Raw genomic sequence first — 16,035 nt, 5'->3', positions numbered from 1 at the left:
AAACCCTTTTTTGGAATACATTCTATTGCAGTTCCTTCAGGCAGTATTAAGGTAGGCATAGTGAGAAGGTTGTTTTTTTTAATATTTTATGAGTGGTAGAGGTCTTGCTTAACAGGAGTGTATGTTTTTCATGTTAGAAATAAGCCGCAGTCCTTGGCTACTTTTCGGCCACTTTTTGCCTGGGCTCACTGAGGAATGCAGTAGGTATGGTTACCCTTATGGTGGGCAGAGCAAGATGGTCACAGATAACGTATGTTTGTTAGGTATTGGTTACCAAGTTTTTCCCATGGAATAAACCTTGGGATAACCTTGTCTAACTTGTGTTGAGCGATCAAGATCCCTGTTGATCACTTCCCCTCATTCCAATGTTACGTCCTTGATTCCAGTGGCACAGCCTGATTCTTATGCCTCACTTTCCATCTAGTGTTGCACCCTTACTCCTCTGTGATGTGTTGGTAAGGAAACCTTCGGACATCACCAGGCCTTGTTGAAGCTGAATACTCCAATTGGGTGTCACCTGGTGGTTGAGATACATTCCTTTCCATTCGATGTTTGCATTCTGCTTTTGTTCCCGATTTCAGTCTGGTTTGGGCCTTGGTCCTTCTTTAGTCGTCTTGATTTGAGTTTTTAGTAATTGTAGGTCAAGATTTTGACCTTGACTATGTCCCTGGGTTCTTTATGTAACGGTATATGACTTTACTCCAGTATGGCTACCTGTTCTCACTATCCATCTATCCCACCACCATTGCCCCCAATCCAGGAATATTTTGGGGACCATATCGCAGGGCCTGTGCTAAAGTTGCACTTATTTAAGCTTTAAAAGTGAAAATCAGAGGATCCCTTTGACTCCTTACCCCAGTCTTGCCAGTGTCAGCCAAAGTGTGGCTCTTTGGGTCAAATACCGTTGCATAGATTGCCACAGTCCATTCACCCTTCCAATCATGTGAGATCGGAGTTAGCTTGAAGACGGTTTCTGTTTTTTTCATTAGAATCTAAGAAGGTGATAGATTGTGTTTAATGTAAACTTGTTTTTTTTTTTTATATATATATATATATTTTTATTCTCTTACGTTTAAAAAAAAATTGTTTTAGTCTATTGCATTGTATTTGCTTATTTTATTCAGCAGAATAATGTTCTCGATTGGCTTCATGGTGTGATTATCTGGGATTACATATAATGGAGATATTCTCAGTGTAATATAATGACTGCCTCTTATTGGTTTGCTGTTGTTTATCTAAGTCGTATGGCTTCAGTGAACTGTACGTTATTTCATCTATCTTCTATCTCTATTTGACTTTCTATTTTTTTAATGTTTGCACGGAGTTGGCGGTCATATTGAGCGGTGCAGTGTTTGTTGAGTGTGATACATAATCAGAACTGCAGATCCAGCGTGTCACGTCTGCTTTTCTCGTTTCTTTTTCCACTATAGGCTGGGTTCACACTTTGCAGCTGCAGAGTGGTCAGGTGCCAAGTAGGCAGCCAAGAACGGCAAGACCACAGATCAAGTAGAGAGAATTTCTGCCATGGGAATGAGGCCTTAGGCTGAGATATAATTGGTTGAATTTACAGGCCCAAAGCCTAAGGGCCCTATTCCACCGGACGATTATCGTTCAGATTATCGTTAAATCGTTCGAATCTAAACGATAATCGTTCGGTTGAAATGCAGTAACGATTAACGACCGAACGAGAAATCGTTGATCGCTTTATAAGACCTGGACCTATTTTTATCGTTGCTCGTTCGCAAAACGTTCGCAAAACGTTCGCATTGAATAAGACATCGTTCCGTCGTTCGCAATAGATACGAACGCAATAGCGAATAAATACGGAAGAAGAAACGCAATTACGATCATAAGTAACGATTATCGTTCCATGGAAATGAGTGAACGTTTTCAGGTCTTTCGCAATAGCGGTCGTTTGAGATCGTTAATCGTTAACGATTATGCTAACGATAATCGTCCGGTGGAATAGGGCCCTAAGGCTGCACTAGAGAGATGCAGGAGCAGTGTCGTCATGGAGACCTTATGGGCTTTCACATTACCAAGTGCCCATATACATTACTAAGTTCACATATACGCACCAGCGGGATACTATTTAAGACAGTTGTACATATATCATTTATCTATTGTCTGGTTTGGTTCCCAAAAATGTATTTAGGAGACAAGACAACATTTCACCAGAATGTCTCAGTAGTGCAGCCCCATGCTTTTGGCCCATAACTTTATGTGATCATATCCCAGCATTGAACATATTTAAAAAATCAACATTAATTAACAAAAGCATATTGTTATTTCAGTACAAATATAAATGAAAGAGGTGAGAGGAAGAGAGAAGAAAAAAGTTTAGCCCAGAGTAAAGCCAGTTTCTTTGGTCACCTTCACACAAGCATAACACAGGCACATTTATACCCTTTTTATGGAAGTCCTGACCATGACCCAAGCTGATGACAACATAGATCATTATAATGGTGTCAGGTTAAGTCATTGATACCGGTGTCAGTAATACCACAGTCTTAGGCCTCATTCACACTTCCGTAGTGTGGTCCGCAGTTGTGGACAGGACTACAGACGTGTGAAATAGGCCTTACCAACAATCCCGAGTGGCGTTTAACAGTTATGTAAGTGTGTGGAGTATATGGGATCCTCATGGGTGTGACAAGGTCACATAAGCTTTAAAGTAAAAAGTAGCGGCTGGGAAAATGCTGCATTCTGAGGGGCTATCTGTCCTTTCTTAAAGGGGATCTCTGTGGACCCTTGTGAGTGTTCCCTGGACATTTGGGTGAGGATGTTGGAGTTCGGAGCAGGGGAGTAACTATAGGGGGTGCGGGGGGTTGCAGTTGCACCGTGACCCTGGTTTCCTAACAGTGTGTTAGTAATCAATTGCCATTGGTTGTTAGTTAATGGAGAGGTCTGAAAGGTGAGACCCCAGTGTGCAAAATTTGTGACCACCTCTGACCACCTTTGGCTATATATATATATAGTGATTAAAAAGGAAGCAATTTATCTGGAGTATATACATTGAAGGAAGGTATTGAATTATTTACAGGGATAGTTCACCCAGACGCTCCTCTTCTTATCACTGGTGTATAATGAGATTGATTCTTACAGTGTGTTGTCGATGAATCTGGAAACCACTGACGCCAAACACTGCACCGACGTAATGCATTTAAATGAATGAATTATCGGAGCAGCTAACAGTCTGTGTTATCAGCTTTATTTCAGTCCTTAGGCTGATCACCGGCTAATCAGAAAGAAAGGAAAAGCTCACAAACGTCTCCTCTTCTTCTGCAAGTAGGACATAGACTTGACAGGGCGGCCATTTTTCATTGCCTGCTGTGTGGGAGCGGCTTCAGTTTTGGTTCTAGCACTCATCGCCAACCTATGGCTCCCTAGCTACTACAACTCCCAGCATGTTGTCAGGGCCTGCTGAGAGCTCTAGTTTTGCAACAGTTGTAGGTTGCTGTAGAGATACCCAACAGCAAGTGCGCCATGATGATGATAATTGATGGTGCCATGTCCTTGTCTACAGTCCATAAACCTTTTTTAAAGCTACTCTGTACCCACAATCTGACCCCCCAAACCACTTGTACCTTTGGATAGCTGCTTTTAATCCAAGATCTGTCCTGGGGTCCATTCAGCAGGGGATGCATTTATTGTCATAAAAACAACTTTTAACCCTGCAGCACTATGTCTAACGGCCGGGGCTTACATTTGTATATGCATTAGGCTGGCACAACCTCTCTGTCCCTCCTCCCCGCCCTCCTCATCATTAGGAATGATCCAGGCAGATTGCTTCCTATTCCCCACCTGTGTGTATAATAAACATGGGCTGGATCGTTAAGACACCTGTGCAAAGCTCAAACAGCAGTAAATGTTCCTGGATCATTCCTAATGATGAGGAGGGTGGGGAGGAAGGACGGAGAGGTGATGCCAGCCTAATGCATATACAAATGTAAGCCCCGGCCGTTAGACACAGCGCTGTAGGATTAAAAGTTGTTTTTATGACAAAAACTGCATCCCCTGCCGAACGGACCCCAGGACAGATCTTGGATTAAAAGCAGCTATCCGAAGGTACAAGTGGTTTGGGGGGGACAGATTGTGGGTACAGAGTCGCTGTAACCTTCCAGTCATTATACTTCTCCATAAATATTGCCCCTTGCGTAGATTCCCAACTTACAGGTGTGCAAGCAGTGTGTGTTTCAGTATAGGTTGTGACCTTGTGTACCAGATTCCATAACTGGGAAATTAAAGTGAAATAAACATCAAAACTAAGCCCATGGCCTTAAAGGAGTTATTAAGGATTAGAATAAACACAGTTCCTTCTTTCAAAAACAGCACCACCCCTGTCCTTCGGTTGTGTGGGGTATTGCTATGCGGCTCCATTCGCTTCAATGGAACTGAGCTGCAAAACCCACACCCAAACTGAGGACAGGAGGTGCTGAGGACAGGAGGTGCTGTTTCTGTAAAAAGGCGGCCATGTTTTTCTAAGCCCCTTTAAAGCTTCTTACTTATTATTATTATGGAGGTCCTCCTTATGACCCCAAAACAGCTGTGACCTGTTGAGGTATGGACTCCACAAGACGTCTGGCAGTGTCCTGTGGGATCTGGCATCTGTCTTTTTTTTTCTCTTTATGTCCGTGTGATTGTTACAGACAAATAGAATTGTGCTTCAGGTTTGATAACTCTCTGTTCCTTTCTCTCCTCAGCACCAAATAGACCGGACAGTGTTGGCACTTGTGGCATAGCCTATGCTCCAGCTCCCGGGCACCTTCCTAATGTGCCCTATAATTCCACTGGACGCCTGAGATGGACTGGGACCCCTCTGCAGCCATGCAAGTGGGAATGCGTGTGGTGCGAGGAGTTGACTGGAAATGGGCAAACCAGGACAATGGAGAGGGCAGCGTGGGCACCGTGGTGGAAATTGGTCGGCAGGGTAGCCCTACTACACCTGATAAAACCGTGGTGGTTCAGTGGGATCATGGCACTAGGACAAACTATCGCACTGGATTCCAAGGAGCTTATGACCTTCTGCTGTATGATAATGCCCAGACAGGTACGTACCGCCACATGCCCTAACTCCATATCCTTGCCTTACTTATCACGGGTTGATTTCGAGGTATATGGATTTTTCTTCTCTAGTCAACATGTTGTGTTCTTGTCAGGCGAGCACCTTCTCTGTACTATTGGTACTTCTGTCCATTGGTTTTTACACATATTATCCAAATGCACTGTGATGCAAATCCAGGACAGTATGCTGGGAAATTTCTTCTTATTCTTATTCTGTAATTTCTGCATTCTCATGTTTAGTAGCCCCATAGGAATTGAATGGAGCCTTCGTTCATTCTAGGGAAAATAAGAATACACTGGGCTTTGTCCAGCCTTGGGTTTCGGACAGTGTATCGATAGATGTAAAGGGTAACTGACCCCTAAGTCCAGAGACCATTTAGTTGCTCATATGCAGTCAGATATTATGTCATACATTTGTGTTGCCATGACCTGGCCTTAAAAAGGTTATCCTCTTCCCCAGGCGTCCGTCATCCGAATATCATTTGCGACTGTTGCAAGAAGCATGGGATTCGTGGAATGCGCTGGAAGTGTAAAGTTTGCTTTGACTATGACCTGTGTACGCAGTGCTACATGAACAACAAGCATGACCTATCCCACGCCTTCGAGAGATATGAGACCGCCCATTCTCGGCCGTAAGTGTAGGGTTATGCTTGGGAATAAAGGATATATGGGCCCCTGATAGCCTTTATAAATGTTATTTTTTATTCTGAAATATGATCAGCGGAACAGGAAATGTCATTAGAATCTCTCAGTAGTGCAGCCTGGATATTTAAAGGGGTTGTCTGGTGGGCTATTTTCTTAAAAGAAAAAAAAAAAAAAAAAATCTTGAAGTTAAATCTTAAAAAAAAAAAAAGTGTTACTCAATCCACCGAACTCCCATCACTGCTGACCGGGTCCTTGCTAATAACCAGTTCCTGTTCCTGTCTCTTGGCTGAATTTCCTGTATATTAAAATGGAACCAGAAAGTGAAAATGAGCAAGACCTGTTAAAGGGAATCTGTCAGCACCCAGAGCAGAGGCAAGGTACTGACAGAGTAGTGTAGGTGGCTGGCCCCTTGTGAGCATGGTACCTTTAGTGAATGCGTCTGTGCAGTAGATTCTAAGCAATCTTGGGTCTCGTACTGTAATCAAAAGTTAAAGAGGCTTGATGTTTGTGCCACTTATTCCACCTCCTCCTTTTTCATGTATATTCATTGCTAGCCGGCCTCATGCTCAATGTTGTCATCAATATACAGGCATGCATTGCTGCTGACTAGGGGCGTGCACACCGTCTTGCCAGTTTGCACATGCACCTCTGATCTCCCAGACTGCACGCTCCTGACATTGCCGTCTGTGCAGGTGCTGTAGACCAGAGGAGCGCCATAGGCTCATTGAGTGTCCCAAATGAGGGCATTAGCTTTAGTCCCTCAGCATGCATGTGCCAACAAACAGTTTATTGATGACTTTGCTACATCTTGCCTGTTTGCATATGCGCCTTTGATTTTCCAAGCTGTATGCTCCTGACATCACCGTTCCAGGATTGAGGGCAGACTGCGGTAAGCGGAGGGAGCGGTGCCATCAATAAACTGTTTGCCAGCGTACGCGTGTTGAGGCACTGAAGCCAGTGCCCTGATTTGGGACACTCCATTGCCTGCACAAACGGCAATGTCAGGAGTGTCCAGCCTGGGAGATCAGAGGAGCATGCGCGAGCTGTGCGTGCCCTCTGCCAGCAGTGCCGCATGCCCGCATAGCAATGATGTCAACATCGAGCAGGAGGCCAGCCAGCAGTGAATATGCATAAACAAGGGGGGAGGTAAAAGTAGTGGTGAGGCATGCCAAAGTGCAGCACAAATGCCAAGCCACCACTCCTCTTTGACTCTCACAAGGGTCCAGCCACCTAAACTACACTGTGAGAACCCGGGGTCTGGTCCGGGTGCTGACAAATTCCCTTGAAGTGCCAAAAAGCCAGCAATGGGTATCAAGAAGGTGAGATTTTTTTATTTTTTTTTTTGCTTTTTGGATCACCCAACCTGACTCCTAATAGGAAAAGCCTTTCTTATTTAAAATACTTTAGTGTTTCATTCCCGCTATCCTCACTGCAGTCACTAGATGTGTGTATGTATGTATGTATGTGTGTGTGTATGTATATATATATATATATATATATATATATATATATATATATATATATAAATATATATATATATATATGTGTGTATATATATATATAATATATTATGCCTAGAGCAGGGTTTTATTGCATATGGTAATCTTATGGTGGTAGTCTTGCTATGGCTTACACATGTCCAGCAAAATCTGCCTGTGCGGATTTCGGAGCCATCGAGTGATTCTTCCTTTGTCTGCTATGAAGAGGAGCTGGGACATTAGATCGGCGTCCACCTGCATAGAATAATACTAGTGTCAGGATTCACGGCAGGAAGGAGGAAATCTTGGCCGCTCATCAAAGACTCTGCTGTACTAGCCCAGACACAAGAGGAGTTAATGAAAAGCCAACATGCATGGCAGCAGAAGTGTATTAATTGTATTAATTTGAGGGGATTGACTCCCCCAGGTGGTGGCTTATTGCAGGGAAGAAGCACAGAGGCATGAGAAACGTCTACTCTTCTTCATGGCAAATGCCGCTACATGACTGTCTAGTTATATTTTATATCTGGAGCTAATATTGCACGCACCTTGAGGGATGCATAGCTTATAAACTTTATAAGCAGCCTGTAGTAATATTTTTTCACATTCGGGGGTGCCTGGTTGATTTGAAAACCTCAGAAAGTGACAGTCTGGCCCCCAGGGAGGGTTAAGTTAACCCCCGGTGGCCAGACTGTATTATACATTTAGTGTACCACTAGCCTTGCATATATGTGATCCCCGTGTATGCCGATTGCTTTCTCTTCCGCCAGCTTCTTTGGTGTATACTTGCTTATGACAGCTTATTTTCTTTCCAATGTTGCTGTTTTTCATTTCCAATCCCAACATTGAAACGGAAATATGCTGAGAGAACACAAAAGAGGCTATCAGAGAGGAATAACTTTATATAGGCAGCGATCACATCTGTGCAGGATGCACTCTTTGACCCGAGTACCATGAAATAATTGTTGAAGTATCGAGCCCAATCGAGTATACTTAAACTCAAATGAGCAGTGAGTTTGAACGAGCATGGTCGCTCAACAACTACTGAGGCCAATGAATTAGCCGTATGTGAAGAGAGGAGAAATCTCAGTCTTTCCTCTATGACCTGTTCTCTGTTTATAGTCTTTGGCTCAAATAATCTGTCAGATAAATCTCTCTGTGTAAACACAGCCTAAGTGTACTATTAGATGGGCCAATGAGGGCCTGACCAATAATGTAAATGAGCTCTGATCTACTAGATCGGTGCTCGATTACTGAGCCTATTACACGTCTCGATTATGCGGCCCTTGCCCCAAACTGGTATACATTACCTCTCCACACTCCGGTCGTCTCCTGTCCTCTGTAGTCTCTGAATTGACAGGCCTCTCAGCCAGTCACTGGCCGGGACCGCAGAGCCGCGTGATTGGCTGAGCGACTTGTCAGCTCAGAGACACTGAAGCTATGGTAAGCAAGCAGAGGGCAGGAGAAGGCCGGGAGTGTGGAGAAGTAATGTACAACAGTTTAGGGCAAGGGCTGCATGGACATCGCTATTACAGCGGCCGATGATTTTGGTGTCAGACCATTCGATATGATCAGCCAATGATCATTGTCATTGGCTGATTATTGTCCCTGAGGCGTTTTTCACACTAATAAAATATGGGCTCATCTTTGTGTCCTTATTACAACCACAGACCCAATGGTGCAGACTGCAGACGGACAGCGCTATTCAGAGATCCTAGAGTAGATGCTCCAGAACTGGGGAGTACAAGTAATTACTAAAGCAAATTTATATTGCATTTCTACACTCCACCACTAGAGGGTGACAACCTCCTTACAATTTGGATAGAGTTGTGCCATAGCTGAGAAGCAACAGAGATGTTTTTAGATCACAAGATCAGACATCGATATTTTGTCATTTTCTTAGTTACTTAAGAAATCCCTAATATAAATCCTTTATCCCCTCACGTGTTGCATGGTCTGAAACCGCACATTTTAACCGCGGTTAACCGCGCAGCTTTCGGCTATACGATAATGATTGCACTTGGTAAAGAGATACATCATGTTCTCAGCTAATTGTCATGTTATGCAATGAGCAGCAAAGTCATTGGAGACGATCTCGGTGGTAATTAGCATTGCTTGCTGAAACATAATCTTCTGTAAAAACTGCTGGAATGACCGCGAGCCGCTCCGATGTGCTGGGGAGAACTCCGCATCCCCGCAGAGCATTGTATAGCTATGAGTCAGGAAGATTTTCTGTACACAGGAGGTCAGTGCTGAATGTTCACATTATATATGCATTTATAGTTTATCAGTAGTAAGTTTCTTCCGTTCATTCGTTCTATTTTGTATCTGTCGAGCGTGCTGACCCCGCCGCCCACCAAGAGCTAAGGCCTGAAGCTTTGTAAAGTGCAGAAATCGAGAAACTAGATAATTTGCATCATTTTCAGGGCCTCCTGGTGATAAGATGATCATCATTTGTCACTGTCACACTGCATGAACCACCCCCACCCCCAGCGATCAGCTGTAGAAACACCTGACAAAGTGTAACATTTGCCAACAGCGCCACCACAGGGGGAACGACGCATTACACAATTCCAATTTAAAGGAGAAGTCTGGCCAAAAGTATTTTTTGATATGTTATTACTTATGGAAAGTTAGACAAATTTCTAATGTACAATAATTATGGGAAATGCACATATACTGCTATTTCCCTTAATTTATTAGATCATGAAGTGTTAGAATTCTCTGATATAGTGATGTCACGAGGAAGGGTGTAATTCCTATGGAGTGTCCAGCAGGGGGCGCACTATATATAGAAGTCAATGAGTACCATTGACTTCTATATATAGTGCGCCCCTGCTGGACACTCTATTGAATTAATGAATGTGTATGTAAAAATGTTATGTACACTACATTTTGATTGAATACATTTATGGAATACTTTGGACACTTGCTCCCCAAAGTATCCCATAAATGTATTCAATGAATACATTTGAAGGGCACCGAGCAGGGAGGGAGAGAGGTGCCTGTGCATCTACCTCCCCCCTCCCTCCCTGCTCGGGGCTGGGCACATATACACATTACTACTCTTCCTATCCTCTGCTCATAGTATGAGCAGAGGATGGGAGGAGTAGTACCTGTGCTATCCCCATCAGATCGCCACCCGCGCTGCTCCTCACACAAGGGGTCGCTTCATCATGCCCCCTCCTCCTCCCGGCTTCAAATGTGTAACTATCTCGCCGCTGGCCGCCGCTCCTCACGCTATCCCGCCGCTAAATCCCTGCCGCCGCTCTCTGCTCCTACATACGGCTCCCGGTCCGCACTGCATGCCGGCCACGTCAGCCCTCCCCCACCCCGCAGTGAGCACGGCGTGGGTGGGGGAGGGCTGACGCAGCCAGTATGCAGTGTGGATCGGAAGCCAATATGTAGGAGCAGAGAGCGGCGGCGGGGATTTAACGGCAGGATAGTGTGAGGAGCGGTGGCCGGCGGCGAGATAGTTACACGTTTGAAGCCGGGAGGAGGAGGGGGCATGATGAAGCGACCCCTTGTGTGAGGGACGTCGCGGGTGGCGGCGGCGATCTGATGGGGATAGCACAGGTACTACTCCTCCCATTCTCTGCTCATACTATGAGCAGAGGATGGGAGGAGTAGTACTGTGTATATGTGCCCAGCACCAAGCAGGGAGGGAGGGGGGAGGTAGATGCACAGGCACCTCTCTCCCTGCTCGGTGCCCTGCTCCCTGCTCGGTGCCCTCCAAATGTATTCATTGAATACATTTATGGGAAAGTATTCCATAAATGTATTCAATCAAAACGTAGTGTACATAACATTTTTACATACACATTCATCAATTCAATAGAGTGTCCAGCAGGGGTGCACTATATATAGAAGTCAATGGTACTCATTGACATATATATATATATATATATATATATATATATATATATATATATATATATATATATATACACTCACCGGCCACTTTATTAGGTACACCATGCTAGTAACGGGTTGGACCCCTTTTGCCTTCAGAACTGCCTCAATTCTTCGTGGCATAGATACAACAAGGTGCTGGAAGCTTCCTCAGAGATTTTGGTCCATATTGACATGATGGCATCACACAGTGGCCGCAGATTTGTCGGCTGCACATCCATGATGCGAATCTCCCGTTCCACCACATCCCAAAGATGCTCTATTGGATTGAGATCTGGTGACTGTGTATGCCATTGGAGTACAGTGAACTCATTGTCATGTTCAAGAAACCAGTCTGAGATGATTCTAGCTTTATGACATGGCGCATTATCCTGCTGAAAGTAGCCATCAGATGTTGGGTACATTGTGGTCATAAAGGGATGGACATGGTCAGCAACAATACTCAGGTAGGCTGTGGCGTTGCAACGATGCTCAATTGGTACCAAGGGACCCAAAGAGTGCCAAGAAAATATTCCCCACACCATGACACCACCACCACCAGCCTGAACCGTTGATACAAGGCAGGATGGATCCATGCTTTCATGTTGTTGACGCCAAATTCTGACCCTACCATCCGAATGTTGCAGCAGAAATCGAGACTCATCAGACCAGCCAACGTTTTTCCAATCTTCTACTGTCCAATTTCGATGAGCTTGTGCAAATTGTAGCCTCAGTTTCCTGTTCTTAGCTGAAAGGAGTGGCACCCGGTGTGGTCTTCTGCTGCTGTAGCCCATCTGCCACAAAGTTGGAGGTACTGTGCGCTCAGAGATGCTCTTCTGCCTACCTTGGTTGTAACGGTTGGCTATTTGAGTCACTGTTGCCTTTCTATCAGCTCGAACCAGTCTGCCCATTCTCCTCTGACCTCTGGCATCAACAAGGCATTTCCGCCCACAGAACTGCCGCTCACTGGATGTTTTTTCTTTTTCGGACCATTCTCTGTAAACCCTAGAGATGGTTGTGCGTGAAAATCCCAGTAGATCAGCAGTTTCTGAAATACTCAGACCAGCCCTTCTGGCACCAACAACCATGCCACGTTCACAGGCACTCAAATCACCTTTCTTCCCCATACTGATGCTCGGTTTGAACTGCAGGAGATTGTCTTGACCATGTCTACATGCCTAAATGCACTGAGTTGCCGCCATGTGATTGGCTGATTAGAAATTAAGTGGTAACGTGCAGTTGGACAGGTGTACCTAATAAAGTGGCCGGTGAGTGTGTGTATATATATATATATGTATATATATATATTATAATAATAATAATAATAATAATAATAATAATAGAATTTTGAATTTAGAGAAGGAAAGTTTTTATTTCTTATATTTATTTTACAGCATACTTGGTGATTTTATTATTTATTTGAGCCCCTGAGAATTCCCTTATGGTACATGGCTATTTCTTATTCACTACATTTCTGGTCTGGTCTATCTGACAGTAGTACACACACATACTTCTCTGACCAATCACAGTACAGCACATACTCCCCTCTGCAATGCCATAGGATATTGCTGCTACTGAACAGGCAGACGCTATGCTGGTGAATGATTTACACAGTACAGTAGTATATATAACATGTGGAAGGAGAAGGGGTTACTAATGCACTGACTTTCTACAGGGCTGTGTAAGTGGAAATTAAAGAAATAGCAACAGAAAAGCAAGGAAGGGGTTACACATAGCATTGAACTGCTGCCCCTAAGAAATTAAAGCAAGGGGCCAGGAGCGGAGCTTACACTGCAGCACTATGGTTAGAGATAACAAGAGAAGCCTTCATTTATCTTGCAGGAAAAGTGTGGATCAAGTAGACAGACTCGATGGCATAGCTACCATGTAGGCAGACCATGCAACTACTATGGGCCTTGGTGGTAAGGGGCCCCACAGTCCCCCATACCCACCTGGCCCGGCGCAGCCTTCCTTTACTCTCTCAGCTTCCCATGTGCCAGGGAGCTGGAAGAACGAAGGAAGGCCGGGGGACTGCTCCCGGCCAGGTTAGTATACGGGGTAAAGGATTCATGGAGTCATTGTACAGTTTTTTGTTTTTTTTTCCATTGACGTGCGATGCACATGCACAGCCCAGGCTTTCACAGTCTGTTTCTCCTCCACTCATACACAGAGCACATGCTAACCATTGCCTGTGTTCTATCCTGATCTAGATGTTATAGAGACAGATTTTTCCTAACATCAGGCAGTGGACAGCAGATTGCAGGTAAGGGAGACACCTAGTGGCCAAGACTTTAAGCTGTTTTTCTCCATTAAGCAGTCATTTTATGTAAACAGAGTCATTTAGAGAAGGGATTACAGATGCTATTAAGGGACGTTGTTTAAAACATCAATGATCCTTTAAAGAGTACCTGATGTTTCAAGTGACTTTTCAAGATAATCTGCCCCTGTGTGTGTACACAAGGAGCAGCACTATATCTGGCAATTTATTTATCTTGTATATGGCATTTTTTTCAGCAGATTTCGGTGCTGCAAGTTGTTTCTGCATTTTTTTTGTCTGATAAGATATATTACAAAGTTCCTTTGCTTGTACTGTTGATCTTTGCAGAGTTTGCTGAAACTAAAGTGCATGTTTAAGCCATAGGATATCAGTAATATTTAATGTATCTGTTTCAGAATTGAGCTTTTGCATTGCAATTCTCCTGTTGCTAGGATGTGTCTCTATTCTCAGCTATACTTTGTTGATTGCGATTGTAAAGCATGTTCTCCATACTGGAATTTTAACAGCTCCTTATGGTGGATAAGTCGCCTAACTGTACCTACATACTAGTAATCCAGAGAATCCGTCCAGCGGTATACCAGACACAACTCTTGGACTATTGTGGTGCTCTTCAAAAAGAAAGCAGCCCCTTTAAGTCACCCTTTTAGCCTAAGGTAGTTTTTGCACAATGATATAGAAGTTGTTGTGTCATGTAGTTTTGTGCTTTCTTTTTTAGAGTCATGCTGACTCCTCGTCAAGGATTGCCCCGTATAGTCCTTAAAGGGATCTTCCAAGGAGCTAAAGTTGTGCGAGGTCCTGACTGGGAATGGGGGAATCAGGATGGTAAGTGTTATTCCAGTGTCAAGGGATCATATGTATTGCTGCCTCTTCCAACACTGTCACTCTTTCTATGTCCCTGCCTGTCGTTTCCTGCTGTGTGCAATGGCTTGTTGTCGTCATACATACAGTACGAAACATGGAACCAGCGAGGGACCTGAACAGTGTCAGCACAGAAACATGCAGGAATAGACACAATAGGGGAGATTTATCAAACATGGTGTAAAGTGAAACTGGCTCAGTTGCCCCTAGCAACCAATCAGATTCCAGTTTTCATTCCTCACAGACTCTTTGGAAAATGAAAGGTGGAATCTGATTGGTTGCTAGGGGCAACTGAGCCAGTTTCACTTTACACCATTTTGATAAATCTCCCACAATGAGAATAATCACTTTCACAAAGACATAACATATTGGTATAGGTAACGTGATCACACACAGTACAAAACATGGAACCATCGAGGGACCTGAACAGTGTCAGCACAGGAACAGGCAGGAATAGACACAATCAGACTTTTACAAACACATAAAGTATTGGTATAGGTAACATGTCATTACATCTAGTACAAAACATGAAACTAGAGAGGGACCTGAACAGCGTCAGCACAGGAACAGGCAGGAATAGACACAATCAGGGCCGGATTAAGGTTGGTGGAGGCCCCGAGCGACAACCACCCTGCCCCCCCCCCCAAAAAAAAAAACACGATACCACGATCTATACAGATGGCTGCTTACTGTAGGAGACTTAGCACAGACCCCTCCTCGCTCTTGGCTGTATGGCTCAGCATCCTCCTCTGTTATGCAAGTGGTCACTAGAGGGGAAGATGCCAGGCCCTAGAGACAGAAGTGGGGGGGGGGGATAAGCATCAGAGTGTATTCCCACATTGTGTTTGTGTTAATAACGCAATGTGAGAACACAGCACTTTCTCTCTTACCCACTGTGTCAGGGCCCTATTACATGGCCTGATATCCTGGGTAAGCAGCACCGTTCTGCTAGGGTTCGGGCTGGTGGGGGCCCCTAAGTGGTGGAGGCACCGCGGCACGTGCCCCGGGTGCCCTCCCTTTGATCCGGCCCTGGACACAATCAGACTTTTACAAACACATAAAGTATTGGTATAGGTAACATGTCATTACATGTAGTACAAAACATGAAACTAGAGAGGGACCTGAACAGCGTCAGCACAGCAACAGGCAGAAATAGACATAATGAGAATAATCAAACTTTACTTAGCTTTTTTGAGAACCTAGTATTGAAATAAGGGTCTATAGAAATGTCTTAATACTCTTGTATACTCTCAACTAGGTGGAGAATCTAAGATTGGACGAGTTGTTGATATTCGCGGATGGGATGTGGAAACAGGACGCAGCGTGGCAAGTGTTACCTGGGCAGATGGAACCACAAATGTTTACAGAGTTGGGCACAAGGGGAAAGTCGATCTGAAATGCATTGCCGACGCTCCAGGAGGACATTATTACAAAGACCATTTACCTAAGCTTGGTATGATATTCCATTTATCAGTATGGCCACGTTGTCCACATCTAGGGTTCTGTTCACATCACATCTGGTCAACTATGTGCCATAGGAATAGTGCTTGATGTATGCATGTGACACAAGGTTCAAATTCATGCATTCATAGCCTTAAAGGGACATTTTACTATCACCCATATAGGTAAACCTGCAGAAATTCAAAGGAAGGAGAGCTCAGAACGGCATCCATTCCAGCACGGCGACAAAGTCAAGTGTCTCCTGGATGTGGAAATCTTGCGGGAAATGCAAGAGGGCCATGGTGGCTGGAACCCCAAGATGGCAGAGGTAAATGTTTTAAGCTTATGTAGTATTTTAGACATCATTTTGTTATATACTAT

General features: G+C 44.3%; 1 protein-coding gene across 4 annotated transcripts in view; it reads left to right on the top strand.

Annotated features, from left to right (window-relative positions):
* The window catches only part of MIB2 (MIB E3 ubiquitin protein ligase 2), a 76,582-nt gene that overhangs the window by 31,381 nt on the left and 29,166 nt on the right, over positions 1–16,035 (top strand). For all 4 annotated transcript variants that reach the window (XM_069948925.1, XM_069948921.1, XM_069948922.1 and 1 more), the window contains 5 exons: positions 4,704–5,050; positions 5,525–5,696; positions 14,072–14,178; positions 15,473–15,667; positions 15,840–15,982. In XM_069948925.1, coding sequence (XP_069805026.1) covers positions 4,804–5,050; positions 5,525–5,696; positions 14,072–14,178; positions 15,473–15,667; positions 15,840–15,982 — 864 coding nt within the window. In that variant the 5' untranslated portion in view covers positions 4,704–4,803. The remainder of the gene's footprint in view (positions 1–4,703; positions 5,051–5,524; positions 5,697–14,071; positions 14,179–15,472; positions 15,668–15,839; positions 15,983–16,035) is intronic.

Source organism: Dendropsophus ebraccatus, chromosome 12 (genome assembly GCF_027789765.1).
Source record: "Dendropsophus ebraccatus isolate aDenEbr1 chromosome 12, aDenEbr1.pat, whole genome shotgun sequence".
NCBI classification, from domain to species: domain Eukaryota; kingdom Metazoa; phylum Chordata; class Amphibia; order Anura; family Hylidae; genus Dendropsophus; species Dendropsophus ebraccatus.
Note: the sequence above shows the minus strand (reverse complement) of the source record. Positions and strands in the feature narration are given on the sequence as shown.